The sequence below is a fragment of the Protopterus annectens genome, chromosome 1.part1 (assembly GCF_019279795.1).
Source record: "Protopterus annectens isolate FY-2018-M chromosome 1.part1, PAN1.0, whole genome shotgun sequence".
NCBI lineage: Eukaryota > Metazoa > Chordata > Ceratodontiformes > Protopteridae > Protopterus > Protopterus annectens.
Window position 1 is genome coordinate 136,627,807 of NC_056726.1, and position 18,951 is coordinate 136,646,757.

Here is an 18,951-nt window from a genome sequence, read left to right on the forward strand (position 1 = left end):
ATTGTCTTTTTACACAAATAAATAGATACGCTTCCTCATTGGCAACTTGGGTACTCTGTATACCTCTTTTTTTTTAATCCTGCTGCCTGCCTTTGAATCAGAGTTACAAGTACTATGTCAAAACAATGTAGTTAAGCACAGTTTACCAAATACAGTAGTGTGAGCAATATACACAACGTGCCCCAGTTCTCTAAATCTACAGAGTCTTTCTTTCCATGCTCTGGTTAGAGTTTAATGCATCATCTCATAATTCTGTTTTCCCAGTTGGTACTTTCTTTCACATGCGATCTCTACACTTAAGACCTTTTGAATAGCGTTACCTTTTGTTGATGTAGTCCCAGGTGCTTTCTTTGGTTTTTCGGGTTCTGTAAATTGCAAAAGCAAACACATAAATAATTGCAGTCAGCTTATAATCAGGTTTGTCAAACAAATGGGCCCATTATGCAGTACATATATGACATCTTAAAAATTAAGCAGAAAATTACGTAAAACTTAAAGAAACATATAAACTGGTTGTTTTGTTTTTCATTTACCATTTGTTTACAGGGGTAGAATACCAATAAATACAGGCCAGTTTTAGTTTAAGTAGCAAATACAAAATAATAGGAGACAAAAAAAGTAGTTTACAGTACAGATGAGTGCAAATACAATATTAATTATGCAGCAGCATTATAACAACATCCTAGAAGTATTGGGTGTTTCTTATGGATTAAAATGAGCCAGAAATAAGAGGTTATGTATACATTCTTAATTCTCTGCATAACTGCATTCTGCATTCTAAATCTTTCTAAAGCTGTATTTTTGCTTTGCCAAAAGATAATGGAACAACTAGGGGAATGCCTGTCTATTTATTTCTAGTAATTTACTGTCTATTTTTAGTAATTTAACTATATGTAATAGGTGCAATTGTAATAAGGCTACAATCCATGTTTAAACTTAAATATTATACTTTCTAAGTTAAAACATCACTGCAGTTATATAAAAAATGTATGTAAGAGAACCGAAGCAGAATACTAGGAAAGCAGTTTTGAGGACCATAAGATGCAAAGTCCATGTCCACACTAAGTGCTTAGAAAACGAGCATGTCACACACACAATAATGTGTTGAGCAACAGACATTCTGCAGTAGGCCATTAATGTACAAAGAGAACTCAGTATCAAGTTTAGTGCTTCATGGCAGCATATTAAGTTGCATAAAGCATGGACCAAAGAAAACAATGAAACTGATGCCATGCTGTTTATACCCCCTAAACATGGATTCTTTCTGAATGCAAAAATTGAAATAAGTAAATAAAAATAAAACTACAGCAGAACACTATAACAAGTAACTACAACCCAGTTCCAAGTACCTGTCATTTTACTTTCCCTTTGCTAGCTGTGGCTTAAAAAGCCACATTGAGCAAGTTAGGGAAAATAAAACAAAAGTAAGGCAGTTCAGTGTGTGTGTGTGTGTCTATGTGTGTGTGTTTAGACATTAAATACTTAGATAATGTATATGTGTTTATTCTTCTTTTTCTTTCAGCTTCTCCCAGTTAGGGTTCACCACAGCAGATCACCTGTCTGCTCATAATTGGCAGTGGAGTTTTACAGTGTCGAGTTGCCAGCCCGGCACCCAACCTTCCACAGGAGGCACACACATGTGCACACTCATACTTAGGGCCAATTTAGAGTGTCCAATCCACCTACAGCATGTCTTTGGGATGTGAGGGAAACTGGAGTACTTGGAGGAAACCCACATGACCACAGAGAGGACATGCAGACTCCACACAGAAGGCAGCTCAGCCAAGAATTGAACCAGAGAACCTCTTGCTGTGAGGCAGCAAAGCTAACCGCTGCACCACCGTGGCTGCCCTATAATGTATATGTGTATATACTGGATGTAAAATACCTTCTCCAACGGCTAGTACATATCCTATAGTATCTCTTAAAAATTAGGAAGAAGAACTATTTCACATCAAAAATTAAAAAAAAATGTACATGCTATTAATAAAATAATTAAAAAACAATTAAACATTTCCTTGACATAATAGTGACTTCCAGTGTGGTCATTAGAGGGGAAATAATAGACCTTCCAGTGGTGGAAATGCCCGATGTCACACCACTGGTTGGTCCGTTATTCAGCAATAACATCCACCCTGTCAAGCATTATTGTGTGCTTACCTCCCAAATCATGCAGAGCTATACATGAGTCTTCATATAAATTTATGTCTACCCATCCAGTCATCAAGGCTAGAATAGAAGTGGGTCTTTCATAGCTTGGAAAGCAAGGCACATGTCCCCTCGGAGCAACCTATGGCTTGATGAGTATAATGAGAATTGTGCTAATCTCTAAGGATAGTTGAATGATTTTTTGTTTTTGATTTTCTTGATAAGGTATCTTTAGGGCCTTTATAGTTGAGCAATATGCTTCGATGTATACATATCAAAGGGGGCACTGTATTCAGTGATGGGTCTCATAATGTAAGAGTATAGGGGCAGGATCTTGAAGGCATTTTTTAGGAAGTTAACTGTGCCAGATCAAAGGATATCCTTACTATGGTAGAAATGTGGTGATCAAACGTACTCTTTGCTCCTTCGCTCACCAGCAGCAAAAACACAAGCATTAATCCCAAGCAGATTCCTATGAAGCAGTTCCTAGGATCTCCAGTGATCCATAGACTTATCCAAAATATAACAAATTTTAAAAGCACTATGGGAAAAAAGTGATTACTGCTCTGGGTATTGCAGTGTGCACTAAGTGAATTGCATGATATGAAAAAGAGGCTTACTCAAGCTTTAACAATCTAAGGAAGCTTGATCGTTTAGTGCCTATAGTATGAGCACATGAGATGGCAATGGAAGGTGTGTCCAAAGTTAAATTTACAGCAGGGAAAAGCAACTCAAAAGCCACCAGTTTTAAATGCACAGCAAAGACTGGATGAGAAAAATCCATTGCAATCACATACGAACAGGTGTAGCTCTCAATGATAGCTCCCAATGATTAAACTCTTACCTGTATGGCTTACCATAAATAAGAAATCATACTTCTCAGCTTCTCAAACTAATTAGATAAACTTAATAATAATAATAATAATAATAATACCACAATAGCATGTAATGTAACATATTTCCCACAGGAATAATATAAATGCCTTATAAAGTCTAATGTATGGTAAATTTCCCTGACATTATAAGTGCATCAATCTATGACAGGTATGTGCATGTGTGTGTGTGTGTGTGTGTGTGTGTGTGTGTGTGTGTGTGTGTGTGTGTGTGTGTGTGTGTTTGTGTGTCTACACACTCATATATAATGCATATATACCATACGCACATACAAATATACAAATATATGTATATGTAACAATAGATAATGTATATATAAAACATGTGAGTTTATACATACATACAGACATACATACATACATATATATCAGTATCTCTACAGGTTGCCAAGAAGAATTTCCATGAATATCAGTTGCCTGAAGTACAAGACATCAAAAAACACAACACAAATTTCTAATTTTCACAGGAAACCTTTGCCAGTGTATTTTCTGAGTGCTGATGGAAATTCATTTCTTTTAGGAGATTCCACCCTTCTTTGAGTTGGTGTATCCATGGAATCTATATATATATATCGAAGCAGTACATCAGGGCTTGATCCCTTGCAACAAACATCTGAAGTTAACTTATTGCCCTTTTTGTTTTTTATGGATTGTTTTCCAGCATTTCTAATGCTTGGTGCTTGTCGCTTGGCATTTCATAGTACAGCCATATATATGCTTGCTTGTGTATGTGCATGTGTGTTTGTTTGTGTGTGTGCAGACTTCTATATACAAGCAAGCAGCGCAAGCATGTTGCAAAAATGTAAGCCCACAACATACACACACATAACAAATATCATAATTCTGAACGATAAACTGAAAATGTTAAGCTTCAATATCAAGCAGGAAGAGAGATGAATGATGTAGCCTGGCCTACTGTCCTCTTTTAATAGGCAGCAGAGAATAGCACATCATCAGGGAGACCAAAGAGATGTGTGATTTTTCTGATGGAGACCACAGAAACCACCTTCTGTGTTTCAAGGTTGGTAGATGAGTCTGTTTGTGGGCAACATCCCTTGTGTAAGGGAGGGAATGTCCAATATGGTCAGCCCAATGCACTCCTCCTTCCCTTGTGTAGTCAAATGTGTGCATGTGTGTGTGTGTGTGTGTGTGTGTGTGTGTGTGTGTGCGTGCGTGCGTGCGTGTGTGTGTGTGTGTGTGTGTGTGTGTGTGTGTGTGTGATGCCTCCCTTAATGATGTCCCCTCTCAGCTGACCCTAACCATGTTGATGGGGAATGAATGGGCCAGTTGGCTGAGAAGGAACTGATGACTGGGAAGGAGGAGAGGCAAAGTGTTACAAATAAATAAGGACTGGGGTGGTTTTCTAACCTTTTATGATTGTTGTTATTCTGGCTTTAACTCAAAACTGACTCGGAAACTACAGATTGATAGCTTCCCATTATACTCACTTGTTAAGTGTTTTTTCTACCTTCATTGCTCTGTAAAAGTTCATCACAGTCATTTTTTTGTATTCTAAGACTCCCTTATTCAGACTTAGGAGTGCCCTCTAGTCATTTCTGTTCTATGCTAATAAATAGGCCTTCTGTAGATGAGCCCTGTGTCTGCTCCTTTGATACAAAACAAGACTATACTTATCTGGTCCTTGCATATCTGCAATCCACTTGGAACTCCACCAATCATATCATGAAGGTACAATAAATCCAATTCACGGAAAACCGTTCTTTTGCATCTTGTAACAGTACTGGTTTAGTTTAAGAAGTCATGTGTGTGTCATATTTTATGTTTTAAAAGCTGAAAGATGTTTATGTTCATGCAATAGGGAACATATTTTCAATATTTTCAGAAAAACATATACACATTATTTAAACATATAGCTGAGATTGAACATGAAGCTTTATTTAAAATTATTTTATAATTTCTCTTTTGTAAGTAACTGGGCAGTGATTATAAAAACATGAATTAGTGATAACAGATACTAGATGGCAACTGTGGGGGAACTGCATGGCTGTTACAGGAATAACTGGTGACATTTCCTTGTACCTTACAGAAAAAGAATAATTGAAAGTTTTATATTGTGAAGCACATTTACAAGCATTTACACTGCTTCATTGTAGCTATCATTACTTTGAGAATACCATGTAAATAGTAATATAATGGAATTTAAATTGTTAATTAAACTGACTCAAGCATAAGTGTATTACAATGTCCAAATGCATTCTTATGTTTTATGATTCACTTATTTATCTACAACTTAAGAATATCAAGACTATTTAAGATATTAAACATGGGTTGGCAGCTATTTTTGTGTCTTTATGGAAGTTTGTAATTATTTAGTTAGTTATGTATTTATTAAGCATGGACGTTGATATAAGTGACTTTTTCCTTCTTTCTTAACTGTAATAAAATTGATAAGTCCATTTCTACTTAAACATTTTATCAAATAGCTACACTTTTATTCTTTATTTAGATCTACATTTTAACAAAACATAGTAGTTTTATATGACCCATCTTCACATAATTATGGCATTTCACTTCTTTAAAGTAGCAGTCTTACAGGTTCTTATGTTTATTACTAGAGAGGTAAAAGAATATTTTGCTTTTCTGGTTATTTTACTGAATTTCGACATTACTCATTGTTTTACCACAGAGCTCAGACATCCTCAGTTGTTATACATCTATTCATTTCCTTTCTATAATCAGCTCAGCTTGTAATGCTTTTGGATATGCCTTGAGAAATGTTCAATTCAATTTAGATAACAGCTTCCAGTAATAAGATGCCCTGACAATACCACTTAAGAGTGAATTCCTTTATGTTTTAGCAATAGTTTCAACAGATTCACACTTATCTGCACACTGCATCATATTGGTCTTTTGGATGTAGTGATTACATTTTTTTTTCCACTATTATAAACAATGTGGACTCAAAATGTCCCTTTGAGTATTACAGAGATTTGCTTGTAACTTTTAGGTTTAGGTTTAGGTTTAATCGGTTGAAATAATTTTTCATAGTGGCCCATGCCTGAATGTACCCATAAGACTTAAGTAAAAAGAAATCAGTTTTCTGCATGTATTTTGAAAAGCAGGCCTCCAAACATTACTTAAATCCATTGGTTCTTATAAGATGAATCATTTTATAAATGTATGAGTATCTTACTTTGACACCCCTTTTTATTGTGGTGACTGAGAAAGAGCTCACTGTTTTGTTAAAGCTTATTGCAACAGTATACTAATGCAAGATGCAGTTTAAACTTCAACTTGTTTCACTTTTTTGAAGCGCTCACAAATGCAGTTTGATTGAGTATCATAGCTCAGTATACATTGCAAACAGGCTCAGATTATATTATGGATATCGCATTGCAAGGCCAATTTTTCAAGTTAAATGCTTCCCACAGCTGTAGCATACAAACTGCCTGTCATAACTACTGCTCTACCCCTCAAAATTACATTTACTTTATTTTGAAAATGTAGCAGCACATCTCGTACACTAAAACTTTTTGTAGATGTAAACAATTTTTTTTAAGTTCATCCTGTAACTCTACATATTTATGTATTTATCATTTGTGATTGAGATTAAAGCATACCACAACTTCTGCCTGTTATACAGTAATGCTTCTTGAAACAATATAGGTGGATAAGAAATCTATCTCACTGTGTTTCACACTTGCACAAAATGGTATCAGAGTGGAAAACGTTAACTCTACTGAAGGGGAGTATTATATCAAAGGGACATAGTAGGGAAGGAAGCACATTCTACCAAATGCTTAAAAAGCAATTTCTTTGAATACTCCTGAAAGTCAGATGGTATAAAAAAATAAATAAACCCAAGGTGCTTGTAATTTTAGGATAAACAAACAGATTAAAAACTAAATATAATTTTTAAAAGTGCACTTATAGGGTTACATACTCCAGTCTTATTCTAGAAAAGTGACTGATATATGATGACATGTTAACAATGTATCCTATTTCAGTATTCATTTTCTATGACAGTAACTGAATGCAGAAAGAGACAATGGACAGGCAAATATAATCAAATTCAGTACATCTAAAGTGAGAAATGTATGTTTCTGTTATATCACTTTCAATAAAATGCAAACTTAACTTTTAATGGTCAGCATTCACATAAACATTTTCAAATACAAACTATATAGTACAGGTGTTGAAAATTTACTTACAAGCATTATGCCTACAAATCAGAAATAGCAGAAGTACTATTAGACAGGCAATCATCATAATACTGGGAAAGTTAGATCATCATTGGAACTATATGGCAGCATCAAATCTTGAAGATAATACAGGCTATGGTAATACATAGAGATAGAATGTAGGGCACAGGCACATGGGAAGTTTTGGGTGCTCAACCTAGAAAAATAATGACAACTGCATAACAAAATAGTTAACTGTTACTCAAAGGAGAAAATACAAAACTGGATAGTGCCGAGGGGGAAAGGCAGGACATTTATTAAAGAAAAAATAAAACATATAAATATGCAAATCTTTTCCCTAAATAGAGGCAACCATTTAATCCATGAATTTAGCTATATGTCTCAATCATAAAGTTTAAGACTAAGTAAAGAATTTACCGTTCTTAAAAGCTTTATTTATTATTTCAGTAGTCAGCATCTACCCCCCCCCCACTCTGAGGGTTCTGAATGGAAAGGTGATAAAATCTCACCAAAACAATATAGATATTTTATATAACATATACCATGTACAAAAGTAGGTTAAAAATAAAAAAAGACAGCTGGGTGCAAAAGTCCCAGGATAAAAAGGTGCCTAATCCTGGCATGTGTACTAGTGCCTGGACTGAAAAAATGAAAGTGCAGAATCCTTCAGATATGGAAACATTTCTACAATGGGATAAGGGCAGGCTACCAGGACATTATAGAAAGAAGTAGTAGTTCACAGAAAACACAAAACTGTCATAGCAAAACAGTACCATAAAGATCATAGAGTGGACTATTGAGGATAAGAGAGAAATTATGTATTGTTACTATTATGAAAGAAGCACAGAATTTCCAGATAGAAGATTTACAAAAAGATTAAGACAGAAATTAAAGGAAAGAAAAATACTTGCACAAGAAAACCTGTTAAAAGCTTCAAATGCAAATTTGTATTTATTAATAAAACAGATCCATGAAAAACATTTTATAGACAAGAAACTCCAGGCCATTTGGAAAAAGCAGCAAAGTAAGGAAAAACAGGAGGGGCGGCAGACATATGAAGAAGAAATATGAACATGAGAAAGAAAAAGAGAAATGTTGCAGTATGTTTATGGAAAGGAAGAATCAAAACTAATCAATACAACAAAAGAAGCGCCAAAGATATTCGAAGAGAAACACAGACAAATGCATCCAGATATGTAAAATGTTATAATACAGGAAATAAGAAAACAATGGGGGATAGTAGAAACGTTTAGTAATGGAGAAGTTAAAGAAATAGGAACGAAACTTATAGTTTGCCAGCAAAGTGAAAGTTTAGAGTAGAAAATCCAACTCTAGTAATGTCACATAAGCTCCCAAATTAAGGAGAAACAAGTGAAATAGGAAGCATCTGATCATTTGCAGCATGAAGATACTCCGCGGCCTTCAGTAGGACACCAGCACAAACGTTCAATTGGAGTTGGAAAGCAAGGGAAGAAGCAGGTGACAGTGACAAGTCTGACCCAACCAATGGTGTGGAGTGATCAGTCAGTGACTCCCATATGAAAGAACAATACATAATGCAAAATGCATCTGAAGAGAATATGCCCCAGCAAGATTTTCTGGAATTTCTGTACAATGCCTGCAGGAAATGGAAAAGAAAGAATGCGCCCTCAGTTTGGAAGAAAATGATCTAAGGGAAGAGTTGCTTTATTTAATAGAGATGAACAATTATATTAAGACTGATGAAAGAAATAGACTACAGAAAGTCAATAAGACCCAAAATATTAGAAGTCTGATGAAACAAATGCACACAGTAATCAACTATTAATAGAAATTCATGTGACATAAAAGAAGTAAATAGGGCATATTACTGTGCAACTAAATTAAGAACCAATAAAATCTTACCACAAAAACACAGGACAATAACGGAAAGGTAGGGAAGAAATCAAATGCCATCATGAAAGCATCAAATAGAGAAGACTGTAAACGCAATTAAGATGGGAAGTGTCACTGCTAGACGTGAACAGATTAACAAAAATAAGCAACATGCAGTATCAGAACAGACCAGGATTGATCGTATATTATTGCAAAGAATAAACTAAAGATACCAGCACAGGCAGAAACACCTAGAAGATATACAGTATAGATAAATATAATGGGAAATTACAAAATAAGCTATTCATTGATGAGCCAAAAATGTTTTATAGAGAATTGGGAAACAAAGCAAAGGGAACAGAAACATCACAAAAAAAAAGAAGAAAGAGACACTTTTGGAGAAATATCTATGAAGATCCTGTGGTACATAACAAAGATGCTGAATTGATAAAATAAATAAAAGAAACAGTAAAAAGTTCAAATGTACAAGATATGAAATGGGATAAAGTAATGACCAGAGAAACTGGAACAAAATTAAGAAAAGCTCCCTAACTAGAAAACTCCAGGCCCAGATGCAGTACCTAACTTATGGTTAAAAGTATTAACATCTTTACATGAAGATTTAGCCATGAGTAAGAACTACTTATATGCATATGCTGAACAGACACCAACTTGGATAACAACAGGAAAAATGATACTCATCCTTAAGAGGGAACCTGTTAGCTATCCAAAAAACTATAGACCAATAACTTGCCTTCCGGCGATGTATAAACTATATACTGGAGTTGATGCCAGCAGAATTTATAGTCATTTAGAAGAAAACTCAATCATGGCAATAGAACAAAAGAATAGCAAAAGAAAAGCAAAAGAAAGTCACATGGAACAAAACATAATTTGTTTTTAAATGAAGTCATAATGGAAAATTGTAAAAAGGGGGAAGAATCTTAGTATGGCACAGATACATTACAAAAAAGTATTTGACAGCATCCCACATTCATTGATAAGGGAATGCTTTCAGATGTGTAACATACACCCTATATTGATTAGTTACATTATAGTGACCATGAAACAGTGTCAAGCCACTTTGCAGTTAAGTCATGATAAAGAACAAATTATTATCTCAGGGAAAAAAAATTAAAGGGAGTATATTCCAGGGTGACTCTTTGTCACTGTTGTTCTTTTGTCTTGCCTTTGACTCATTAAGGTGTCTACTTAACAGATTAGGACATGGTTACAATTTGGCTGCCAGAAAACAACAAAGTGTAAAGACTTATCTTCCTTTTGTGGGTGATTTAAAATTGTACAGTTTATCACATAAGGAGCTGAGAGCACAACTGCAAGTGGTCAAGACTTTCTCAGATGATATAAGAAGGTCATTTGGTCTTGATAAATGTGCAAAAGCATCAGTTAAACCAGAAAAGCTGCAGCACCAAGACAATATCAGTCTTTGAGAGGAATCTGATGTAAAGGAACTTGAGCTGGAGAGAGTGTATAAACATTTGGGAACTGATGAAGGATTCAAACAAACATACACCCACATGTACGAATGTGCACGGACCAAACCATACAGGCAATAGGTACACCACAAAAAGAGGTCCAGCACAATGGGTGAAAACTTTGATTAGGTAGCATAAGAGACCACAAGGCAAACTGGTTTCGGCATCAGCCTTCCTCAGTGCATTAAAACAAATACAAATCCCCAATCCTTAAATACATGACATCATTAACATTCACAAAAATTATTGGTTGAATAAATCATTATGACAATTGATTCAGACCAGGTTTAAACAACCCCCCTAGCCTGATAATCCAACCTGATTCTTTGCTGTTTAATATAGTGTGCCAACCAACTTTAGAAAACTTAGAACCTTTGACCCTATCACTCACAGAAAATGTAAATCTAGCTGTCTTATGTACCAAGGCATGCTTAAATAAAGCATTAGTGGCTCTCCTGTTCTTGGAAGGTTGATGCTGAAATCGGTTTGCCTTGTGGTCTCTTTTATGCTACCTAAATAAAGAGGTTCAAAGTTTTCACCCATTGTGCTGGACCACTTTTTGTGGTGTAACTGATGAAGGATTGCCAATAAAACATGAACAAATGTGAACAAAACTAAGTAAGGAATATTTTTAGAAGACTAAAATTAATACAGAAAACAGTCCTGATATCCAGATGTGGTTGCAAAACTAGGTGATCTAGTCAGTTGCTAAGGGCCCATGTTGGCAGAAGGGGCCCAGTGTTGGCTTGGGAGGGGGCAGATAAAAAAAAAATAAAATCATCTGCAAGTAAAAAGCCAAAAGTTCTCTGTAAAATCTTCAGGGCTTTAGGATGTTGCAAGGGATTTCTACTTCTATGAAGTCGAACAACAAATCCAAGAAACTTCTAGGAGAACATCCTAACATAATTGCTACCTGTAAGCCAGCACAGTGGGAGATTTTATATTGATTGCTAACCACAGTAGGACTACAGCACATCTATTTGATAAAGGTACTGCAGTGTGAGAGATGTAATGGCCATCCAGCACAAAGTAGGGCTAAAGCCAGATATATATATATATATAATTTGGCTTGTTTTTATAAATCCTTGAGGCGTAAAGTCTATCAGTGTTAATCAGAATTTTATACTTGTGTTTTTTAGTGTCAGTGATACAGCAGGTATCATACTTGCCTTTTGTAGAGAAGGCTGTGAGTTCTCTTCCCGCACCAGGTAGATTAATTGCTGATACTACTGTGTAGCATGGTTGGGAGTGATGCACTCCTAAGTGTGTACTCTTTTGGATGAGATGCCTACTAACTATGAACCTGTTCTTTGTTTGCCAGCCACTCCTTAATGCATATCACCAACGCTCATTTTTTTTTAATAACTTAGGCAATTTTATTCTTCAAGGGCAGCAGGCACAGAATTTGTCGATGAGGCACTGAAATGCAAAGTTAGTTACATTTCTCTTTAATGTGGAATTATTCACATGCCTTTTACTTCAGCGGTGATTGTGCATATTGACTGTTATCAGTGATTATAATAACAACAGTTTTATTAGCCTTTTATAGTTGAAATGTTCTGAAATCGGTAAAATTTAAAAAATTTTTTTTTTCACTTCTTCTTCTTCTTCTTCTTCTTCTTTCAGCTGCTTCCATTAGGGGTCGCCACAGCAGATCGATTGTTTCCATTTCTTCCTGTCCTCCATCTTGCTCTTTCACACCAACCACCTGCATGTCCTCTCTCACCACAGCCATAAACCTTATCTTAGGCCTTTCTCTTTTGCTGTTACCTGGCAGCTTCATCCTTAGCATCTTTTTTCCCACTATACTATACTCTGCATCCCTCCTCAGCACATGTCCAAGCCAACATAATCTTGCCTCTCTGGCTTTGTCTCCAAACCTTCCAACCTGGGCTGACCCTCTAATATACTTATTCATAATCCCGTCCATCTTTGTCACACCCAGTGCAAATCTTAACATCTTCAACTCTGCCACGTCAAGCTCTGACTCCTGCCTTTTTGTCAGTGCCACTGTCTCCAACCCATATAACATAGCTGGTCTCACTACCCTCTTGTAGACCTTCCCTTTCACTCTTACTGGTACATGTCTGTCACAAATCACTCCTGACATTCTTCTCCACCCACTCCATCCTGCCTGTACTCTCTTCTTCACCTCTCTTCCACACTCACCATTACTCTGAACTGTCGATCCCAAGTAATTAAACTCATTCGCCTTCACCACCTCTACTCCCTGCATCCTCACCATTCCTCTATCCTCCCTCTCATTCACACACATATATTCTGTCTTAGTCCTGATGACCTTCATTCCTCTTCTCTCTAGAGCATATCTCCACCTCTCCAGGGTCTCCTCCACCTGTTCCTTACTTTCACTACAGATGACAATGTCATCTGCAAACATCATAGTCCACGGGGACTGCTGTCTGATCTCGTCTGTCAACCTGTCCATCACCATTACAAATAAGAAAGGGCTCAGAGCTGATCCTTGATTTAATCCCACCTCCACCTTAAACACATCCGTCACTCCCATGGCAGACCTCACCGCTGTCACACTACCCTCGTACATATCCTGTAAAATGTTCAGAACTACAGATTTGAAATGCACTCTATTAAGTGATGATGTATTAAACCAAAAATATAATTTAATACAGGAAGGTAAATCAAATAATACATGTATTTATGCATGGTCCTAAAAATATGTGCAGAGGCTCATGGTTTGAAAACAGCCCAAAAATACATTTAATCCATCACTGGCCAGATGCATTTTCTATGAATGTGGGCTTCGATGTATTTTCAATAAATGTGAGTTTCAAGGACAGAGACATTTACTGTTGCTCAAGCTAGGTCTGTTTTTATTGTGAGACTGTATTTTTCTGTTTAGCATATAGCTATCAGTGATTGTGTTATAAAATTTGAATAAAACTTTTAAATTAAATCCAAGTAATACAATGAATCATTGTAGAAATAAAGAAGAAAACAGTATGCACACTGACTGGTTTGAACAGTGTTTTATGATAACTGAGGAGAGTGTGTCAAGTAAGGGGAAACTGGAATGGCTGCTTGGCGGGAATGATGAGGGGTGGTGGGAACACTACTGGGGGTAGGGACGTGGGTGGACCCTGGTCCATTATCCTGCCTATGGCCCCATTTGACAGTGATCCAGCTCTGCTGACATCTAGAAATAAGGTCCAAGCTATAAACCAAATTGCTTTTCCTGTTGTAACTTGAGTGATTGCCTGACTCCAAAAGGTACCAGATCAGTTGGACAGGAAAACAAGAAAAATGTTTCACGCTTATCAAGTGACAGATAAAAATCAGTGTATACCAGGATCATATATTTGTCATTCTGAAGGAGGTATGGGATTCCTTGAAATTGATTACATGTATAGATCTGCAATCATAGAACTGCATTAATATCGTCTAATCTCACCAAACCCAAACATAGTAAAAGTTTTAAAACATGAAGAGAATATGTCTAAGATGACTTCCCTGCTAAGTTTAGCAAAAGCATATCGGTGACAAGCAGGAATGGAAATCAAACCAGAAGTAGACAAAAATCAGGCAGCAAATATATGTGCCAAAAACAAAAGAAAGAATATAAGAAGAAGGGTCATATGAAAAGGCAAGAAATTGGGAAAAAGTATAAATATAGTTGCAAGTATAAAAACTAGTTGAACAACCTCATGTCAGTCAGGATCTGATGCAGGAATGGTTAAAGAGAGGTGAACTTAAACTGAACAATGAAAGGTTAATATTGGCAGCCCAGGATATTGGACTATGTACGTTTGTTTACAAAGTCCATTGAAGATGTGGAAGACACAGAACAATGTAGGTTGTGTAAAACAGATCTGGAAACTGTCATACATCTTGTAGCTGGGTGTGATGCACTGATGGCTGAGGATCTGTATACTGAAAAGCATAACAATGTGGCAGCAGTTTTGCATTGGAGATTATACAAAAACTATAATACTGAAGTAACTGAGAAGTATTGAAAACATATGCTACAAAGTATTATATAAAATGTTGAAGTTTATATCAAATATGATCACCCATTACCAACAGTTCAAAAAAACAGATGTGAGAAAACCAGATATAGTAGTCCATGAAAAGGAGACAAAATTAGCATTGATCAATGAAATTGCTATACCAGCGATTAAAGTGTGTCACTTACAGAGAGATACAAAGTCATAAACTACCAGGTTTTGCAGGCAGAGATGAGGGCAGCATGGAAGAAGGATACCCAGACAGTTCCAATAGTAGTAGGACCAATGGGTCTCATAAAAAAGAATGCACAGACATACTTAGATATACTACCAATACACATAACTTAAAATGACTTATAGAGAGAGTCAGTCTTGGGCACATTTCAGGTGATCTGAAGAGCACTTTTGGCTAACATCAAAGATTAATACAATGCTAGTTTCATGAAATGTAATCATTGTTTGACTTAGGAATGGAGTCCATTCCTGTCATAGTACTAGAAACCCAAAAGACTTGAAGAAATTAAACAGTGTATAAAACTGGTCAAATTCTATCAATTGCTGCCATTTATTTTTGAAGTTATTCTCCAAGCCAGATGTCACACTCACAAAAAGCAAGGCAATCCCTTTATTCCATCAATCAGCACTGGCCCTCTACCTCTCATCATCTTTAGCTTGCTTTATATTATTGATGCCATACTAGTTAACAACTCACTGGGTTGATACCCCAGACACTTTGTCAAACATTCCAAATATGCAGCAAAGGAATGTCCAAACTCTTACTTGTGTCTATTTTATCTTTCAGTTTATAGTACAAACTTGAAGAAAGTCATATTGTCATCAAAGGGCTGGTAGCTTATAGAATGAATAACCACAAGGGGTTGGATAAATTCAAAAATTATAAAGGCTGATTTAGACAAATGGTTTGGTGCATATCGATGCAGTTTGAAAGTCGGAAAAAAGAGCTTCTTCATTTTTTTTATTTATCCTTAGGAGGTACTACAGAATCTTTTTTTTTTTTTTTTTTCATTTTTTTGGCTTTTGTTCCTTAGCTTAAATTTGAGGGGAGCATCAAATCCCATGTGACACCTGAAGGGACAGCTATGGGAATAAATGTAGCAGGTGTACATTAGAGCAGGTATATATGAGGCAAAGCAGGTATTCCTACTGCAAACAGTTGGAGTCACCTCGGTAACAGCTAGTGATATGGCTGTACCATAGTACATATGGGAAATAAAGGTTTACTATCACATGTTCGACATGATTGTGCATATTGACTGTTATCAGTGATTATAATGACAACAGTTTGATTAGCCTTTTATAGTTGAAATGTTCCAGGCAAGCCCCCTGCACCCCCCCCATCCCCCTACTTATATATACAAAATCCGAGATCACACTACAGTGAGGGTAAGGGTACATTTTCCCATCACCACTATAGTGCAATTTACACTGCAATGTTGGAGCTGACAACAGCGGCCATTCACTCTTGTCAGCTTCGACATTCTGGTGATCACCCTTTCAGTTCCGCTCTCTGGTTTTCGCACATAGTTCGTTCATCTAAAAGATGAATGAACATGTGATAGTAAACCGGAAATAAATATGCAAGCATGTGACTGCGGTGCATTCATTATACAGGCCAAAACAGTGGTGTAAAAGTGACTGGCATGCAAAGGAATTGGTTGCCCTGATATTGTGGGCTATCTTGTAGCCAGTATAATCTACACACATGAGACAAATGCAGGCACACATACTTCTGTTGAGTTCTTCTTAAGAAGGCAGAAATAATGCAGCTTACTGCATACTTTCACAATACCGTGTGCCTCTCCAGTCTGCATATACCTCCAAATAGCACTGCTATTCCTTAAGCCAGGCCATTGGTGCAAGAGCAGGACATCCACTCATTATGCTGATGGGTTTCTATCATGTCATTGAACATTTAGATTGTCGAACGCCTAAATGTCAGCACATAAATGTTGAATGCTGAAAACCACAAATGGCCAATTACGCGCATTTTTTTACAGGGAAAAAATTTGTTTGGCCATCATCGGGGATTTGCCCTTTTCCCCAATGTAGAGTGATCTCGGAGTTGGTATATTTAGTTAGGGGAGGTGTGGGTGGCACAGCCCACCCACATCGGGGGTATGGAGGGGTGAAGCTATTTTCACTGGGAAAAAATTTGCCTACTTGGCAGTTCGCTGTTTTCAGCATTTGACACTTAGGTGTCGACATTTAGGCGTTGGATAATCTAAATGTTCGACATTGTAATATAGAACCATGCTGACAGCTTAGCATCAATTAGTGACTTGGAAAGCTGGAGGGCTGGCTGGAGTGAGGGTGGGAGATCGACTTCAGCGGATCCTCTACCTTGGGTGTACTTTATGTTTTCTTTTCTTTTCCAGTACAATGTTTTTCTCTAGGAAAGTCTGGAATTTAACATTACCATTACTGTCATATAAAGCACATGGATGAACAAAGTGGAGGGCAAACATCAACATATCATAAATGAGAGATTCCATGGGTATTTGCTTAAATCATTACACACCTTTCCTGTCATGAAAGAAGAAGGTATAAAACCATATATATAAGGCCATTGACGAGGGGAAGGTGGTCCACACAGCCTACCTGGACCTCGCAAAAGCCTTCGATACAATACCCCACTCGGGCATTATATATAAGCTCACCAGCTTAAATATAAACCCCTATGTCACTAGATGGATTGCAAACTGGCTCAAGGACAGAACCCACATGGTTAGAATTGCTGGAGCCATGTCAGACTCCAAACCAGTTACAAGTGGTGTCCCACAAGGCTCAGTCCTGGGACCTCTCTTGTTCGGTATATATTTCTCGGAGGTACAGGCCAACACGGAAGGACTGTGGCTGACCAAGTTCGCAGATGACTGCAAACTGGGCGCCATAATCGACTCTCCAGCCGACACAAGCATCCTCCAAAAGAGCCTCATAGAAACAGACAACTGGTGCCAGAGCCATGGCCTCAAGCTAAATGCCAAAAAGTGTATAGTCATCCCTTTGGCAAAAACAAAGTGCCCACAAATTACCACATAGGTGGTAATCCATTAAGTACAGAAGAAGTAATTAGGGACCTGGGGACCCAAGTTGATAGCAATCTCTCATTTGACAACCACGTGGCCAAAGTGGTTAGAAAAACATTTTATATAGCCCACCTAATCATGAAGGGATTCACATCTAGATCAGGGGAGGTCATCATGCCTCTTTACTCATCCCTCATCAGGCCCATAATTGAGTACAATGCCCCTTTTGGGATGTACCTTACCAGACACCTGCAGCAACTGGAAAGACCCCAAAAGTACCTCACCAAGAGGATCAAAGGGCTCAAACAGATGCCATATGCTGCCCGGTTAAAGAAACTCCAGCTCTACTCAGTGGCATACCGCCTGTTCAGAGGCGACCTGTGCCTGAAGTATAAAGCCATGTCCAACCCGGAATTAATGGACATGCTGCACCTCAGAAAATTCAAATCCCATCAAGCTACGCGCTCGAGAGACTTGAACCTCAGCACTGAAATACATAGGACATGCTGGAGGGACAGATTCATAACCCAGAGGCTCCCTTCACTCTGGAATAAAATCCCAGTCCAGGTTAGGCAGAGTCCCTCATTGACTTTCTTCAAGAAGAATCTTGATGAGTGGATGGGAGATCGTAGGTTTACCCTGGGTATCACTTCTGTGTCACTGTTAGACAGAGGCACCGTATACTAACCTCGAAAAAGGGCATAGCAAAATAAATTTAAAATGGGTGGCGAAAGCCAAACACATTCTGGCTAGGCTTATAAATTCCCTAGGGCAGATAGCCTAGTATGAACCCATGAACCTATGAACCTATGAAAACATCACTGTAATTACAAGATAATGACACAGGGTATGGATGTCTCACTTTCCTATTCTTCCCCTATGAAGACAAATGAATGCTCCATGCTGTCAGTTCTAGAGGCAAACAGATCAGTCTTTGGGGGACTGGGATAGGGACAGGGATCAACCACCTACAGATGGTCATCCTGGCCAACAATTAAATAAATAATGTCAGTATTCCTCATTATAATGTGTGCACATACATAGTATCTCTTCCCACATCTACCTGACTTAGCCTAGAGAATGGTAATGTACCTTCAAAACTGTGCAGGTTTAGGCATGTTTTATAACTCATGTTAGAAAATTAGGTCAGGAGGCATATGTGCCTTTCAATTATTATATTTCACATTATCCGCAATCTCATGCACACTTTACAGGTCTAATCGTGAGAAGTCACACAGCAGAAATCACATTGTAGTCATGTGTCACAAACTACTATCTTGTTCCTCACAAAAGTGACACCCATATTCAGAGGAAATTCAGCAGAATGGTAGCGTTTACATGTTTCTGATGGAGACTGTCTTGATGCTGCA

General features: G+C 37.3%; 1 protein-coding gene across 1 annotated transcript in view; it reads right to left on the bottom strand.

The window, feature by feature from the left end:
• Positions 1–18,951, bottom strand: part of LOC122814249 (triadin-like) — a 674,993-nt gene that overhangs the window by 501,686 nt on the left and 154,356 nt on the right. Inside the window, exon 6 of the mRNA XM_044086849.1 lies at positions 321–365. Coding sequence (XP_043942784.1) covers positions 321–365 — 45 coding nt within the window. The remainder of the gene's footprint in view (positions 1–320; positions 366–18,951) is intronic.